This window comes from Halichoerus grypus, chromosome 10 (genome assembly GCF_964656455.1).
Source record: "Halichoerus grypus chromosome 10, mHalGry1.hap1.1, whole genome shotgun sequence".
Classification (NCBI taxonomy): Eukaryota; Metazoa; Chordata; class Mammalia; order Carnivora; family Phocidae; genus Halichoerus; species Halichoerus grypus.
In genome coordinates, this window is record NC_135721.1 from 117,903,643 (window position 1) to 117,920,053 (window position 16,411).

General features: G+C 48.7%; 1 protein-coding gene and 1 long non-coding RNA gene across 6 annotated transcripts in view; one reads left to right on the top strand and one right to left on the bottom strand.

Moving 5' to 3' along the window:
- The first annotated feature begins 1,755 nt into the window (after window positions 1-1,755).
- LOC144379286 (uncharacterized) lies at window positions 1,756-9,623 on the top strand. Of its 2 annotated transcripts, none has more exons than XR_013442029.1 (3): window positions 1,756-1,900; window positions 7,947-8,058; window positions 9,491-9,623. It is a non-coding gene; the product is annotated as an uncharacterized LOC144379286 (long non-coding RNA). The 2 variants fall into 2 exon arrangements; XR_013442028.1 differs by lacking the exon at window positions 1,756-1,900 and adding an exon at window positions 3,941-4,173.
- The window catches only part of TTI1 (TELO2 interacting protein 1), a 44,477-nt gene continuing 34,371 nt past the window's right edge, over window positions 6,306-16,411 (bottom strand). For 3 of the 4 annotated variants that reach the window (XM_036101566.2, XM_036101567.2, XM_036101568.2), the window contains exon 8: window positions 6,306-7,041. In XM_036101566.2, the coding sequence (XP_035957459.2) occupies window positions 6,858-7,041 (184 nt within the window). In that variant the 3' untranslated portion in view covers window positions 6,306-6,857. The remainder of the gene's footprint in view (window positions 7,042-16,411) is intronic. The other variant, XR_004920246.2, reaches the window with a different exon arrangement.

Sequence of the window (16,411 nt, forward strand, 5' to 3'; positions counted from 1 at the left end):
ACACATAAAGTACCCTCATCCCCCATAAATAGTTGCATTGTTCTGCTTGCCATTTTCTTTAATAATGTATCTCGGAGATAAACACAGAGAACTAGCTCTTTCTTTTTAAAGACCACATGGCAAACTACATGTTAGTAAGGGTCTTATTAAGCCGGGCCTCTCTGGATGGACCTTTAAGTTGTTTTCAACCTTTTGTTAATGCAAACAATGCTTCAACGAACACTTTGTTCGTTTTTGCACATGGACAAGGAAATTCCTAATAGCAGGATTGCTGAGTCAAAGGGTATGTGCATTTTAGATTCTGAGAGCTATTGCTGTTTTATTCATTTTGTTACAGGGTTGTACCGTAGGTTATTTAACCAGTCCATCCCTCCCTCCCTAAGCTCTTCTCCTGCTTTCTTTTCAATTTCCATATTTACTTTAACGAAATAGTTAACAGTAACATTTCGTGACTTTTGATGTGTCATCCTTCAGTATATATAGTTCACTGGAATTTCTGTGTTGTGAGGAGGTGTGGAACGGGGGTGTTTTGGCCTCTTCTGGATGGATGTTTATATCCTATGATTAGGTTATTTCCTATCTTTTGCACCCAGTCTCTCGAGATATTTATGCAAAGCATTAGGCATAATGCCTGGCACATACCGGGCATTCGGTATTTGCGAGTTTCTGTAAATCACAATGTTGCAGTGAATTGCCTACGCACGTACATCTTTGTGCACATGTGTGAGCATTAAATTCTTAGAAGCAGAATTGCTGGTCAAAAGGTGCATGCATTCAAATTTGGTAATACTGCCAAATTGACCTCCAAAGAGCTTATACCACCTTACACACCCCTTTCCCCACATACTTGCCAACATTTTATTATTAAGTCACAGATGTTTTAGGGGGTGGAACAATGATTGGAGACCGACTGGTTCAAACCCTTTATGGAGCAGACAGGGACACTGAGGCCCGGGAATGGGGAGGGAGTGCCCAAGGTCACCTGTGAGCTATAGCACAGTTCAATTCGCATTTGGGGACTCTCTGGCCACTTCTAGGGAACTGGGCAGTGTCCTGGGTGGAATGTGTGAGCGTACGGGATGGGTTCCACGAGGCGAGGGAGGACATGAAGATGGGGCGAAGGGGAGGTGGGCGTGCCGTCTGTGTCTACTCCCCACCTCCACCTTGGGGAATGCCACATTTTTATTTAATGAAGAAACTTCTGACTCTTCTCCACTACTTCTCTCCGCCTCTCCCCCCACCAACATCTTCTCCCTTGGAAACGGCCTCAGAGATTCTGAAAGGTGCTTTCCCTACTTCTGAGCCCGCCTGTGTGGGAGGAAGCTGAGGACGTGAGGGTACTGATTGAGAGAGCAGGTTGAGACCCAGGAGCCGTTGTGCAAAAAGAATGGTAAATTATATAAGGAGGGAAAGCGGAAGGGTGGGGGGTGGGTGGAGGCAGCCATTCATCAGTGCTTTTTAACTCTTTCCTGCTGCAAAAGCAGGCAGCCCCGGACGGACGCTGGGAGATGGCTGCAGTGAGAGACATTTTCATAAATGGTTTGTGCTGAAGGCTTTGAAGGGAGGACAGCATCGCTCCCACCTCGCCCTTCGCAGATAGGCTTTGTACTCTGGGTAAAACTGTCAGAAAAGGTAGAACAGCTCCTAATCTAGGAGATGATTCCTGTGGGAAATCAGGCTGCTTTTCAAGCGTAATTTGAAAAGCCGCTGCCTCCAAAACTTCAGTGGTGGCGGGGGGCGGGGGTGCAGAGAGAAGAATGCCATTTATAAAGCAATCAGCGCTGCGACAGAGTCAGCCATCATTCAGAATTATTTTCCGAAATTTGGCCTCTATTCCGTACTCTGGAGGAAAGGCAGTATGGGCACTTTGCTTCCAGTCAAGCCCGACACAGAGGCTGGGGTAAGTCACACAAAGGGAGAGGGGCCCCCGCGCTGTTCATCACGGCTGGAGCTGGGGAAAATCATTTCTAGGGCTTCTCAACTCTCCGGCACGAGCTGGAGGAAGCCTCATCAGAGGTTCCATTCATCTCACTTCTTACTTTTAAACTTTAAAGCACATATTTATGTGCCTCAAGTTGCCCATGAACCACGGATTGTCAAACAGTTTGGGGTTGATGGAAGAGGTACATTTTCTCGTCCTGGGACTTTCGAAAACACAATTTCATCGTCAGTCTCTCCCCCTTCCGATTGCTCCTGGATGCTGCCATGGGATGAATATTCCTAAAATGCTGCTTTCAATGCATTACTCACCTGTTCAAGAACCTTCCAAGGCCTCTTGATCTGTTAAGGCTGGAATCCCTAGGTTGGCATTCAACGCCCCTCATAAATGTGGCCTCAGCGAGCACAACCTGCTCACACATACCCTCCTGGGCTGCCGGGCCACACTGGTCACCTGCCACAGACACGGGGTGGTGGCTGTCTGTCACTGTTGCCCACTGCCCACTCTGCATCTCTTTTCTTGGTAACCAAAAGCAGTGCTTCCTTTTGGGGGAAACTTCCACTCCACCCCAGCTCTGTCTCCGTATGGTTCGGGTGAGCTGATCTGAGCACCTGCCTCCAGGCCCACCAGGAGAATGCATTGGATCAGGAGGCAGCAAAGTAAGGTCCAAGGGCAAAATAATGGCCCACGGCCCATTCTGTAAGGATTTTACACATTTAAAAGGTTGCAAAAAAAAAAAAAAATCAAAGAAGATGCCACAGAGATCCTATGGCCTGCAAAGCCTAAAATATTCACCATCTGGCCCTGTACGGAGCAAGTTGGCCAAACCCTGCTTGGATGCACAATGCTTGGTTTGGGGTGGGGTGAAGGACCGGCTGAGCCGAGAAGAGCTAATCCTAGCACTTTAGTTTGGAGCTGCCAGAAGGAGGTGCACACTCTCCTAAGCTTGTTTAACTCAAACTCAGCCTGGAACTCCTAGACATCCTTGACACTTTATAGAGAGAGGCTGCTGAAACACGGAGCTTGGCTGTGGGATCTGGAGCCAGGGGGCCCTGCTGGTTATGCGAGCCCAGACATTTCTTCCTGCTCAAGCCAGTTTGAGTCAAGTCTCCTGTCAGTTGCAACTGAAGGAGTTCTGACGACTGCAGATATTGGCAGGGATGTCCGGCTGCCTTTGTCATGTCATTTTCCTTGTCTGGAATGCCCTTCATCCTCTCTTTCTGCCAATAGTCTGCCGGTCCTACCAGGATCTTACCCTCTTCCATCGGGGTCCTCTTTAGTTCCCGGGGTGGGGTGGGGGGTTATTCTGAGATTTAGCCATCTCCTTCCTCAGCGATAACTGTCCAGAGGATTATGTCTTGCATCCTGCCAAAGCCGTGAGCAGTGGGGTTGGATGGAGGGGAGGGATGCACAGCGTCGAAGCCCTGCACACCGTAAACACAACGGCACTTACTCCTGCTGTAGCCATTCAAAGAAGCAGAGGCAGCAACTCCATTTTAGAGATGGGAAAATGAAGGAAAGTGACTCGCCCAAGGTCACACAGGTACTAAGGGGTAGAGTCAGAAACCAAGCCCAGTGCTGATGAGCTCCAGATCATCCATGCTCTTTCCACAATATGAACCTCCTGAGGACCACGCCCAACCCTTTGCAGGATCCCCGGTTCCATCTCTGTGCTTTCCTGAACCCTCCCAGGAGACATCTACTGCCTGCAGATCAGAGCTCAATGTCTGAACCTGAAACTCGAGGCCTTTCAGTACCTACCCTTAACTCTAGCCGAACCAACACTCGGAAACCCTGAATGGAAGGAGAAATCCTCACTGCACCAGCTAGGTTTAACAGGGGTAAAGGATCACTTTGAGAAGCCCACGTAAACAAGGACTAGAATGAGTCAGCTGGATGGGTTCAAATTAAAGTTGCCTGGATATAATGACTGGAAAGGCACTTGGGTTTTTTTTTGTTTGTTTAAAATCAACTGCAACAATCTGCCTGCAGGAATCCAAAAGCAGCTCAGGATGTCTTTACTCTTTGAGGAGGAGGTGGGTTTTTGGAACACCGTGGCGAATCCTCCCACACGGATTATCTCCTGGAGAGCCTCCCGAGGGCCCATGTTGCATCACGGCACAGGATTTGTGTGCATGTTCCCTTGCCTCTTGGCACACCATTACGGCCTGCTGTGCCCAGGTGCCCTGGGAAGGCAGACTACTTTAATCGCCCTGGAAGATAGGTAATACTCGGTAAGTCCCACCACCTCTCTGACCTGTTTTCTCATTTGTCAGGACGTAGAGATTGAATTAGCCTTGCACTTTGTGTCCCCAGTGGAATTAGGAACAGTGCTGTGAATCTTTTTACAGTCCTCCCAATTCGAGGGCATTTTCCCCGTTTCCCAAAGGAAATCATCCCAGAATTTTAAAACTAGAAGAGAGTTAAGTGATTGTCTCTCTTTCAGGGTTTCATAACTTGGGGTCCCTGCAGGCTCATAGATGAAGTCTCTGGAATTGTACATAGAATCTGTGAGGTCAGCTAAGTAGACCCACCCAGCAGGAGATGAGATGGTGCATGACTGCAGTCTTGGAGGAGGTGGTGCTCTCCTGGGAAGGAGGGGGTAAGAGGAGGGACATTTCTGGGGGAGCAAGTCCTGAGATGTCATCAGATTCCTGGAGGGACCCAGGATCCCCCAAATTAAGCTCTCTCTCTGGCCCATCCTCTCCACTTTACAGGGAGGAGAGCTGAGGCCCAAGGTGAGGGAGGACCTCTGATGACTCCCTGGCAGAGCCAGACCAGAAGCCAGGCTGCTGCCACCTAGACCCAAGCTGGACATCCTATGCCCTTGCAGAGAAGACCCTAACAGGAGATGAGTGGGCCTCTCTGGAACTGGCTGGGGGCCCTTGCTCCAATATGTCCCCATGCCAGCCACCTTCTGGGTTTTATAGAGCTTGGGGATTATCTACATCACTGCAGGAGTTATCCGGATGGCGTCTCACCATGCATATGGTGAGGAAGCACTCATCATTCCTAAGATCCTTTAGCTCATTTCTGTGTGTGTGTGTGTGTGTGTGTCTGTGGCGGTGGACCCAAATTTACATTATTTGTGTTTTAAATCCCTCAGTTGAAAAAAAAAATCAAGTATTTATCCTGCCTTTTCTACACAAACTCCCTCAAGGTTACTGCATGGTTGATGTAGGGAATGTTCCCTTTACACAAGTACTCTAGCTAAAGGCAAGCCGGCAGGTGGGACCAAACAGCACTACTCTGCAGTCCCTGATGAGGGAGTGGATCCAGGTGAGGATTGCCAATGACTGCCGGTCTCGTAAGAGATCGGGTATTAGACACCTCCTGATGGAAGTAAATAATACCACTTTTGGAGGAGTGTTGCCAAGAACAACAAAAAACCCCAAACCAGGTCACGCCTCCCCATTTACGAGAAATACAGGTGACAGGAGAAGCCCGTGAAATGACCCTCACAGGGATGTAATCCGTAGATCCAGACTGTGGGAAATGCTGTAGGATAAATGACCTTGTTTCCTCAACAAAAATGTACAGGGAGAGAAAAAGAGAGGTGGAGATGGAATCTATAAATTAAGAGAGATTTATTAAGGGACATATAGATAACAGCAATGTATATACCTTATTTGGATCCTGATTCAACATGCTGGGGAAATTTAAACACTCACTGCATACAACATGAAAGGACAGCTGCTAATTTGTTTAGGTGTGATAATGCTATTGTGGTTGCACGTTTTATTTATTTTTAAAAAAGATTTATTTGAGAGAGAGAGCGCGAGCACGTGCACGAGCAGGGGGAGGAGGGGCAGAGAGAGAGAGAATCTCAAGCAGACGCCCCGCAGGGTGTGGAGCCCTACACGGGGCTGGATCCCAGGACCCTGAGATCATGACCTGAGCCGAAGGCAGACACTCAACAGACTTGAGCCACCCAGGCGCCCCGTAGTTGTACGTTTTAAAAAAAGGTTTGGATAGGACATCTGGGATGTGCTTCAAAATACTCCGGGGACTGGGTGAGCTGGGGAGGTAACTACGTAAGGGTGGCTATGAAGCAAAGCTTGCCATGTGCTAATAACTGGTGCACTGGGTTACGGGTACATGGGGCCTGCTGTTTACTATTGTCCATAATAAAAAGTAAACAATAATCAATCTCCTACTTAACAGGTCTGCAAAAAATTGTCATGAGTGTTGTCTTTGGGGCGGGAAACCAGATGTCTGGGGAACAAGGTGGGGAGACTGACTTTTCACTGTTTGTTTTGTAGTGCTTGGATTTTATGCCATGGCTCTGTATTACCCATTCGAGAACATAAACACATTTCTTAAAAAGCACCCAATTTAAATAACAAACTTTAAAGTGAGCTCTTGATCACAGTTTTTATCCAAGAAGTGCCTTTATTTCATTTTCTTCCAAATACGAAGTTAGGTACGATGAGTTCGCTCCAGCTCATTGTTCCAGGAGAGGAGGTGAGCGTGGTCTGTGACGCAGGGCTGCGCTCTGAAGACTCCTGGGTGCCTGGTACTTCCACATGGTCCTCAGGTGCTCAGGGGACACACCTGGTGCATAGTAGAGGCCCCCGACCATGTGTCCGTAGGCTCTTCGGTGTGTGGGGGGTGTGTGTGTGGCAGGGACGGCCTGTGGGGCAGCTGGGGCCGAGGAGATGGTAAGCAAAGGAGTTAAGCCCTTAGAACTGCCAGACAATGTCATTTGAAAACACCAGGTATGAAATATAAATAACAGTCAGCTACTTTCCTTCAATCCAATTTCTAAGCAGTTGTGTGATCGATCAATTTATACATCGATTGGCTGTCTAATCCGCCTTTGCCCGTCTTCTCAGCCACCGCTTGGGGCTAGGGTGGGGTCAGCCCTGCCTGCTGGGGCGGGATACTGCCCTGCGGCACCGAGGTGTGTGTGTGGGGGTCACTGCAGCTCCTGGAGCAGGCGGAGCACGTTGGCCGCGTAGGGGTTCCCCTGCCCAGTGGTTCCCCCAAGCTGCACAGGGTGGAGGCTGGGGTGGGGAGGTGTGAGCTGTTCGGGGCAGTGAAGTTCGTTCAGGAGAAACCAGGTGGAGTCCGGGTCCACCTTCATCAGGTGGAGGAAAACCCTGTGGAGAGACGGAAGGGAGGGTGGGCTGGGGTCTCAAGGGAGCAGAGAGAAGGGGGAGTGGCTGCTGTCCTCCCGAAGAGGCTGCTTACTGGGTTATTTGGGGGGAGAACCTGATAGTAACATCAAATCCCTTCGAAGAGCAGAGCAAACCCACTGCAGTTCGTAAGACAGAGCCATGAAGATGGTCCCACAGTGTATAGAGCTTCATATCCACGGACACTGAGAAGAAAATTAGTCTGAGCAGAACAATACTGACATCAAACAGGCTCTTGGCAAAGAAACCAGTTAAGTTCTGGGGTGTTAAGCAGGAGTTTTCAAAGAAAACTGACAGGGCCCACCCCTCATTCCAGGCTCACAGGGTAAGCCCACACTCCCGAGTCTCCAGGTCCTCATCCCTGGCCCGCCAGCTTGCTGCTGCACTCTGTAGCTCAGCCCCTTCTGGCCACCAAGAGCCCTGGGTTCCTGGTGGTTTGGACATGCTCACACGGGGATCAGACCCAGTTACTCTCCTGCAGCAGAAACCAACTGAGCCAGAGCACTGGTGTCCTACACATGACAGGGACAGAGCTGAAGGGCCCAGGCCACCCAGCATCATATGCCCCCTAAGGGTGAGGTTCTTTAACTTGGCCTGAACTTTGGGGTCACCACCCTTGCCTCTCATCTGCTCATATCCCATTTCTGAATGACTAACCATGTGCCCAGGGCCACTGCACCGGGCAGTCCAAGTGTAAACTTCATACACCTGGCCGACTCAGTGATTCAGAGACTGGCGTTTCCATCCCAGGAAGGATGAGACCCTGCCCTAGATGGGCTGCTCCCTGTTGGCATGTATCACCTGCTCAGAGAGGTTGGCCTTCCTGGATCATTTTGCTTAGGTGGCTGCCCCCTATTTTTCTCTTTTAGGATACCCCTCCCAGCACTTCCTGTCCATCGACCAGCTCCCTTTCTCACAGTACAGCCCCTGAGGGCTGCGACCACGCCTTTTTGCTTCATGCCACACCTGGGATGGCACATGGTAAGCTTTCAACGAACACCTGACCCAACAAGTTCTTACATTTAATAAGTGATTTATGACACTGCATGATAATGGCTTAAGATGACATACCTGTCTGGAAAATTACATCCTATAAAAGAATCTAAAGGAGAGGTCAACTGTTCATCACCAAGGAAGGTCTAGGGAAGGCTACCAATAGGATTCATGTTATCGCGGACATCACTGCTCTGCGGCTGTGAGAGATTATTCAACTGGGCTCGGTCTTCATCCCCTCATTCTAAAAACAGGGGACGTACTTCATTCGGGGTTTTGCTGAGGCTTAAATGAGAAAACACAGATCCAGCCCTACACAGTGTCTAGCCCATGCGATCTCTATCTACCAATAGGGTGGATAGTGTTTATCTGATGAATCACATTTTATTCTTGATGACCTAGGAGCCTCTCCTATATTGTTGGACAGCAAACAGGAATTTAAATGCTTGCTGAATGAAGCTAAATTCTGTTTTTAATTTTGTTAATCTGAAAACCCCATGCCCTCAGGGGATTTGGGTCTTACTGAGGTGGGGGGGGGCCAGTTTTGCTCTCTTCCTTGGGTTTAATAGATATCTGCTAAGGAGGAAGGGAGGCAGGTGGGAAGGGGGCCCTTTGAAAATTTTTCTGGCCTGGTTTGTGCCTAAACAATTTAAGTTTTCTTTACTTAGGATAATCTTGTGCTTATAATCTCAGCGGTGGCTGCTGGAGAAGTGATTAGAATATTCTAATTCATCGTTTCCACTTCACCGCAGAAAGGAGATGGGGCCTGCGTGGGAGACAATTTTTGTTTAAAAACAAAAATATCTTTGATAATTAGAGTGGCAAGGGAAATTATGAAAAAACACACCAAAAATGGGAAGCTGATTTCTATTTACATGTGACACAGTTGACAGTTTTCCCTGGTGCCAAAGACGGTTAGAATGCAAATGGTTTCATTTGATTTTTTTTCCTTTCCTGAACTGGAACAGTTTCTCAGGCTACAGCCTGGCGCACTAAAGAATATTTTGATCTGGGCAACACCCAGCAAAGTGAGGCCGTGGCCCACCGCAGTCACGGCTCTGCTCTGACTTAACACGGCACGAACACGTTGCAATGTTCGCTCTGAGTCCTTTTTAACATGCTAAATGCAGATGTACTTGTTGGCAGGAAAGGAAAAGGAAAGAAGCCACTCTCCTTGCCCTGTGAGAACTCTAAATACAATGCTCACAGGGAGGCAAAGGAAGAATGTGTGTACAAAGTTCACCTTCTTTTATTAAGTGAGAGTTAAACTCTTTCAAGAATTATTTTGGGTCTAATTTCTTAGCTCTGAAAGGGGTAGACTCCCCAGAATGGCAGGCAGCCATACAAGTCCCCTCTCCTGCCTCTGGCGCTTGGAGTAAATTATCTTGCCTCTGTGAACCTGTTTCCTCTTTCTCCAAAGGAAGATGATCACACCAGCCCCGCCCACCTCCCAAGTTCGTGGGGAGGCTCTAAGGAGATGAGGTGCAGGAAAACACTTTGAAGTGTATAATGAAAACACCGCTCCTTCCAGGGAGTATGTGTGTGTCTAAGGAATAATTACCACCACCAACCTCTGCAGCACTGCCACACCACGGAAACCTCTCAGACACTCTGAAAAGGGCAAAACATTTGTCTTTTGTTTCACTCGCAATTTCCTTCATACTGACTTGGTGGGGGTCCCAGGTCTCAGCCAGTGGCGCTCTCCTTTCACCCGTTATTTTCAGGAAGAAACAAATGCAATCATCTTCGCCCTCTGCGTGCCCAAGGCTGGGAGTGAATGCCACGCTGGGCAACCGGGCGCGGGCTGGCGTAGCTGCGCTCCTGCTTCGCGAAAGGCACGCACCTGCTGAACTCGAAGCATGGACACATTCTGAACCTGAACCCTTGTTCACTTTAAGCCCCTGGGAGCTGAATGGAGGCCCAGGAGGTCTTGTCTGAGAGCTCAGGAGCCCAGCTTCGCTCCAAACTCTGCTACCACTTTGTCCTACGGCCAGTTCTTGCCCATCCTGAGCTGGGGAGAGGGGTTCCCAGAAAGTGAAGAGCCCAAAGCTGAAGACCTTAAAAGCCCTTTTGCATAATCAAAAGCCAGAATACAAAGAGAGGACCTCTGCTTTGAAGTGACTGGGGTATAAGTGCTTGGAAAATGTTCCTAATACATTGTGAGACATGGCAGAGATGGCTGTTGAACAGGCCAAATGGCCAGCTCCATGGTTTTTCAAACCCAAAAAGAAACACTTAAAAAAAAAAAATATGTACACCATTTAAGTCCTGAACAAAAATTTCTTTCTCCTTCCCCCAGGCCCAAATCAGTGGCTCCGGGGAGCACAGTTATCAAGAGATTATCTGGTCCCCAGAGTTTCGGGAGGCACTCAGCTGTGCCTCATGCCTCCGAGTGTCCTGAGGCGAGTGATTATCTCTCAATAACCTGTAGGGCCGTGTAGCTTAAATGATAACTTGACTTTAAAAAATTTAGAACTCGCCGTTAGGCAGTTTCTAAGCAACCTCTGTTTCCATGGCAAAGAAGCCTGGTGTTTATACTGATTTTTCACTTAAAATGCGGTTTTATTGAATTTCGCTTCATGCAGGCAGCCATTTCCCTGCACTCCAGCCCTATCTACAATTGACGGGCATCAGCAAGTACCTAATAAACTCCAGACACCAAACCAACAGAAGCGGCTCATTCCTTTATGATCAGTAGTGGCCTGCTCCGAGTGACAAAGCTGGGGGGTGGGGGGGAAATGTGCTACTTAGAATCCGGTCAGCAGGGCTTGGGTCCCCCCTCTTTGTGGTTTGCCTGCTCCAGCCCAGCCCAGGCACTGAGCTGGGTGTGTGGGATACAAAGATGGAGGGACGAAGGCTCAGGCCTCGGGGCTCCGCCTCTGGTAGGGAGAACAGACTAAGCAGGGAGGCCCATGTGCACTGTGGAGAGGGCTGCACATGGGGGGTGGAGCTGGGGAAGGACTCCTGAGGAGGGAACACGGCAAGCTGCTTCTCTGTAAACATCAGTTTTAAGGCCCCTTCCAATGTCAACAGTCCACAGTGGTTCTCAAGCACGGGCACTGGATCACAGCCCCTTAGCGCCCCAAAATGTGGCAACACCCCAAAGAAACCTCTCTGCCGCAGATGCAAATATTATAGAGTGTGTCCTCACCATCTCGATCTAGACAGCATCTGCTCAAAGGCAGCTCTAGAAAACCACCAGCCAATCCAGGCCTAGTGAAGCTAAATAAACTGTAAGTGAAATGCAGAGCTTCCCCCTCTCCTGGGTGACAGGCTATTCTTTCTCTGTCAATTACTTGCTTGAGGGATCTGCTGCTCCTTGTCTCTTTCTGGATTTATAAAATGCTCTCATGAGCTGTCTGCATAAGTGCCAGTGGTAAAGAACTTGTGGCTTTGTGATCTGTTTATTTATTTTGGGCTTCTAAAGAAGTCATTTAGGGATGTTTCCTTAAGGAACATGATACAGGCTATCTCTACATGGCCATGACTAAATGCAATCAGAAAATAAACTCACTTGTTGGAAAGAAGGCACACCCACAAAGTTATTCCAGTTTCCCTGCTATTCCCTTTCTGGCAGAACTTGTACACTCTTTTCTTCTCTGGCCATCTCCTCCCCCGTGACTCGGCGCAGGCCGGTGCTACAAATGAGGCTGTGTGTTTCCTTTTAAACAAATGGATGCTTGGGGTGTCGACATGTCCTAGCCAGCGAGCAGTGGGGTGATGTTTCTATCTTGGTAATTTACTCTAATGGGTCTCGGTTCATTGGTTAACCAGTATTTCAAGCCTGTCCTTTCTTGCTATTCAATTTAGCTATCTTCTCCTGCGAGGAGGTCGTTTTTTTGTTTCTAAATGTTGGAAATGGAGGATTATGACTTGGAGCAACAATTTACTCTCCAAATAAATACTACCAATTACCTCTGGAGCTATACGTACTCGTTAGACTTAACTATATTTACCTGTTCAAAACCATTCATCTATCGATCTAACTCCGTCTCGCATACTCACGCAGAGACCGATAATAAAAATATTTAAATGCACCGGGAACAGGATTTAAAACCATAAACACCAGCAGAAGCTTACGATGCTAATCGCACCTCTAAAGTACCACAAGACAAAGTATCATAAATGCAGTGGAATGACTCCACTGCTTTGTGCATATTTAAAAAGATACGGCACTGAGAGGACCAATCTGTTACAGACAATTCAAAAATAAGCCAGAACCTAGAAGGGTTTAAATCCCACTGGGGCAGGATTTAAAAGCAGCCCCTTCCATCTGGCCGCCTCTCCTGCCTCCAGGCCCCCCGCAGGCCTAGATCCCCCCCAACCCCCACCCCCCCCAGCCAGGATGCTGCTAGGCGCAGATTTCAAAGCTGCCCTGTGCCAGAGCACCCAGGGGGCTGACTCAGGCCACATGCAGCGTTTCCTGCTCCACACCCACCCTCTCGCCCCAAAGGTGCATACCCTTGAAGATAAAGACATCTTTGTAGCAACCTACCTATTTGGTCCCCCTCCCCCTGGTCTGTTTTCCTGGAACCCACGCTTTGGCACTAAGCCAGCAGCCTCTGCTGATGGATGTGGGGAAGAAGCAGCTCTAGAAAGTGTACTTGTGTATTCACTGCAAGGACGTTAGAGACATTAGCCACAACAGTACCCGGTGTTCTTCTAAGATGACCCATGGAGAAATTTTCTTCGGGTTCGGAACCAAGGAAAGCTGTGCCTCTTTCTGCAAAGCTCTCTTTCTTATTTCGGGGATGCCAGGAAGCTGCACAATAGATGCATTTCCCTCTTTGCTCTGTCTGTGAGGAAGATGAGGGCCACACTGAAGGCTCATCTCCAGCAAGGGCGCTGAGCTCTAGGTGTGCACTTCATATGTTAACCTCAACCCTGGCTTCACCTTGTTTTTTCCCCCTCTTATTATTTTGCTGTTGTTGTTGCATACACTTAATTGATAAGATGACCCAGGTCTTTTTTGGTATCAGGAGGAAGTTAATAATGCTAACAACCACTACCGACGGACTTTTTCCTCTGTACTGACATTTTGTGCTGAAAAATAATATGCATGAGTTTACTGAATCCTGGCAATAATTTAATTAGGTGGAAGATAACAGATATGCTCACTCTAGTCTTGCAGATGAGCGAGCCAAGACTTGGAGAAGTAAACTGATTGGCCCAGGGTTATGCTGCCACCAAGCAGCAACATGAGGCCCACTCCAACTTGGTATTCATTTTTGCAATCTTTCAACTCTCAACACAGTACTTGGCTTCTTAATAAAAAAAAAAAAATCTTGTGAATAAACACACATATAATAAGATAATAAAGGCCATTTTCCTGGCTACCTTACTCGGTACTGAGATCATGACATTCACACCGGCCTCTCAGGTGCTCAGGACAGACCATGGACCCTGCAAAGTGATGAAACAGGTACCCTGTGGTCTGCCAAGGCTTTTGACATGTGAAATCTACTTCGTGCAGGTGGTCCTGCTCCCTGGAGCATCGAGGCGCATCCTGGGTCCCAACCCAGTGCAGAGCGCAGATGCGCAGGCACGCCCCACGCTTGCCTTTCCTCTGGGTGGTAAAATGGTTGACCCCGGCAGATTATCGATCACAGGACAGCACCAAGGAAGCAGGGGAAGGACAGGTAGCATGTGGCTTAAGTAGCACAGAGGTCCCCGCCTTCAGATCTGAAACCCGGCAACCCACTTTGTTTATAATCTGCATGGCAGATGTCTCTTATCTTTGACCCCAGGAAATCACGCCTGTCTATGCACAGCGAACAGCTTCAGACCTGAGTGTATTTTTAGAACAATGAGCCTGGAAAAGAAAAGCAGCAATGCCTGTCAAAAGATGGATAATAGGAAAGCTAACTACTTGGGTCTGGATTTGTCAACTATTAATCAAATGTCAAAAGGAAAAATATTAGGAGTGCCCTCATTTCCATGCTGGGTTCGATCCAAGGGGGAAACAGCTTTGCAGCCCAAGCTCAAACAAACTGCCCACAACATTTGAGGGGATGAGCTACTAATTTCAAGCTCAGCTGAACTAACGGATCACCTCTGTGGCTCCTGATCTGTTCAAATATAAAAGGCCCATGTGTGGGTAAAGAGAGGAGCCGGGCTCTGACGGGGATGAAATGAACGAGCCCGTGCCAGTCCATGTTCGTCCCGGGTTTGAAGGCACCGGCTGGTTCTTTGATGGGCTGGGATCCTACTGCTAGAAAGAAAGCGGGGAAGTCAGCCAGTAAATGAACCTTGAAACCTGGTCCTAACTTCTCATGCAGAGGGTGGTAGGGGGAGGTGGCACAATTAACATGAAAAGATCATTCCGGGGTGAAAAACTCTCTTCAGAGTTCGGTGAAGATGCAGCAGACTTCCAGTAAGACACACCATGCCCAAGTGCACAGATGTTCATATGATACATACATACTGCATCTCATATTTTACATACATCCCTCACAGGGGTGTGCACACACACAAATACCCCTCCAGAGCACAAGCCCTGTGAGGGCAGAGGACTCCTCTCTCTTGCTCTCCTCTCATTTCAGTGCTTAGAACAGTGCCTGGTACATCGCAGCTCCTCGGCTGGTCAGGAGAACGATCGGACTCGCTGAGTGGCCTCCTTCACAGAGAAATGCAATTCATTTACCACCACCCTTAGCTTACAGAGGAGGGACACAAGACACAAGGAAATGAAGTCATTTGCTCAAAGTCACAGAGCCAGTAAGGTCTGAACCTAGGTTTGTCCAAGGCTGGATCCTCTGCCCTTGTACACAATGGCTAGGCAGAGGAAGCTGGGAGGGAGCCCCCGGCCACAGCACGCCCTCCCCGGCCACCACCGCACTGAGGACTGTAGCATTCAGTACCCGCACAACCAAAAGGGGCACCGGCCAGTCACTATCTGCTGGCACCCTGCATCCCCACCTGGGTCCTGGGGTTGGCAGGTGGAGGCAGGCCTAGGGGCGGAGACCAAGGGGCCTAAAAGCATTGTTCTTCCATCGTGAGACCTGTGGAGCATAGACTTCTTTTTCAAAACAGGTATTGCCTCGTTTGTTCCCTTCAGCCCCAGGGTGAAAGGCTTATTGGATGATTTAAGACCTCCCTGCAAAAGACAGGGAGCCTCAGAGGCCGCTCAGAGATAGGCCCAAGGAGTGTGGTTTCAACGGAGTTGAGTTGAATCAAGCTGACAGCATTTACTGGCTTTAAGGAAAAACACAGAAACTTGGGGTATGTGCTCTCATCTCAGATTCCTTTCATGTGTGAGAAGGAAGAGCTCCATGGTCAGAAAGGCACAGAACTGTGGAGGCCCACTGCATGCTGGGAGAGATCTCAGAGGCGTCCAGGGCTACTCGGGAATTTCAATCAGTTGAGTGGGCCTCTGCCATGGTTGAGGTAGGGGTATGGCTGACCTGTTCTTTGTAATCTAATGCTTACCCTCAGGGACCCTGCCTGGTTTACAACTTGTGGTATGCTGACCCCTCCTCCCACACCCCAAATAGGATTTTCTTGTTTGTTATCCATTGAAGTTATTTAACTAGATGGACTTTGGGGGAGCTGGTATTTTTCTTGCATAGCCAGTTAACAGTGACACCTAGTGGTAACATACGGCGAGGTTCTATCCTACCCCTACCCCCCACCCCTCCCCCAAGTTGCAAGATTTATGCCCCTCCTTACAAGGCACATTCGCTAGATAAAAGCATTGAACTGGAATGGCATTTCTGTTCTTAGCATTTACAGCCTTGGTTATATCAACCACCCCCTGATCAATTTCCATTTCTAGAGTTTACAGCCTGGATGTAAAAGCCTGCCACAAAGGCTCTATTTAATATGACAAATTAAAAAAGCAAACACAGGCTTGGTCATTCTTTGGAGCCAGGAGAAGCAAACAGGAGGAAGGAAAAAGCCAACGGTAATGCACACAAAGAGGAACTTTCATGGAGCTGCTGAGTTTGTCTCCCTGCCAACGCCAGGGAGGCTGCCCCTCGGAGGTTCCAGCCCCCACCTGCCGGACCCACAGACACGTGAAGGGGAGCAGAGTAGACTGCCCCCAAAAGTGCCACTTTGGCGTGTGGACTGACTTGAGCCGGAGGCAATCAAGACTCAGCAGATTCAAGAAAAACTCTTACTCCTCCATTAACTACCTGGAAGAATTTGAATAGGGGGCCTGGTCCAGAAAGAGAGCTATTACCAGAGATAACTTTTTATCTGAATAACCTATGTGTATGGCAGGGCAAACATCTAATTACCAAACATTTGCTTTTTGTAGGTCCTGTGAATCACCCTCCTCCCCCTGTGAAGCCCCAGGCCCCTGTGCCATTCCTTAGCTCAGGATGGCAAAGAAGCTTCA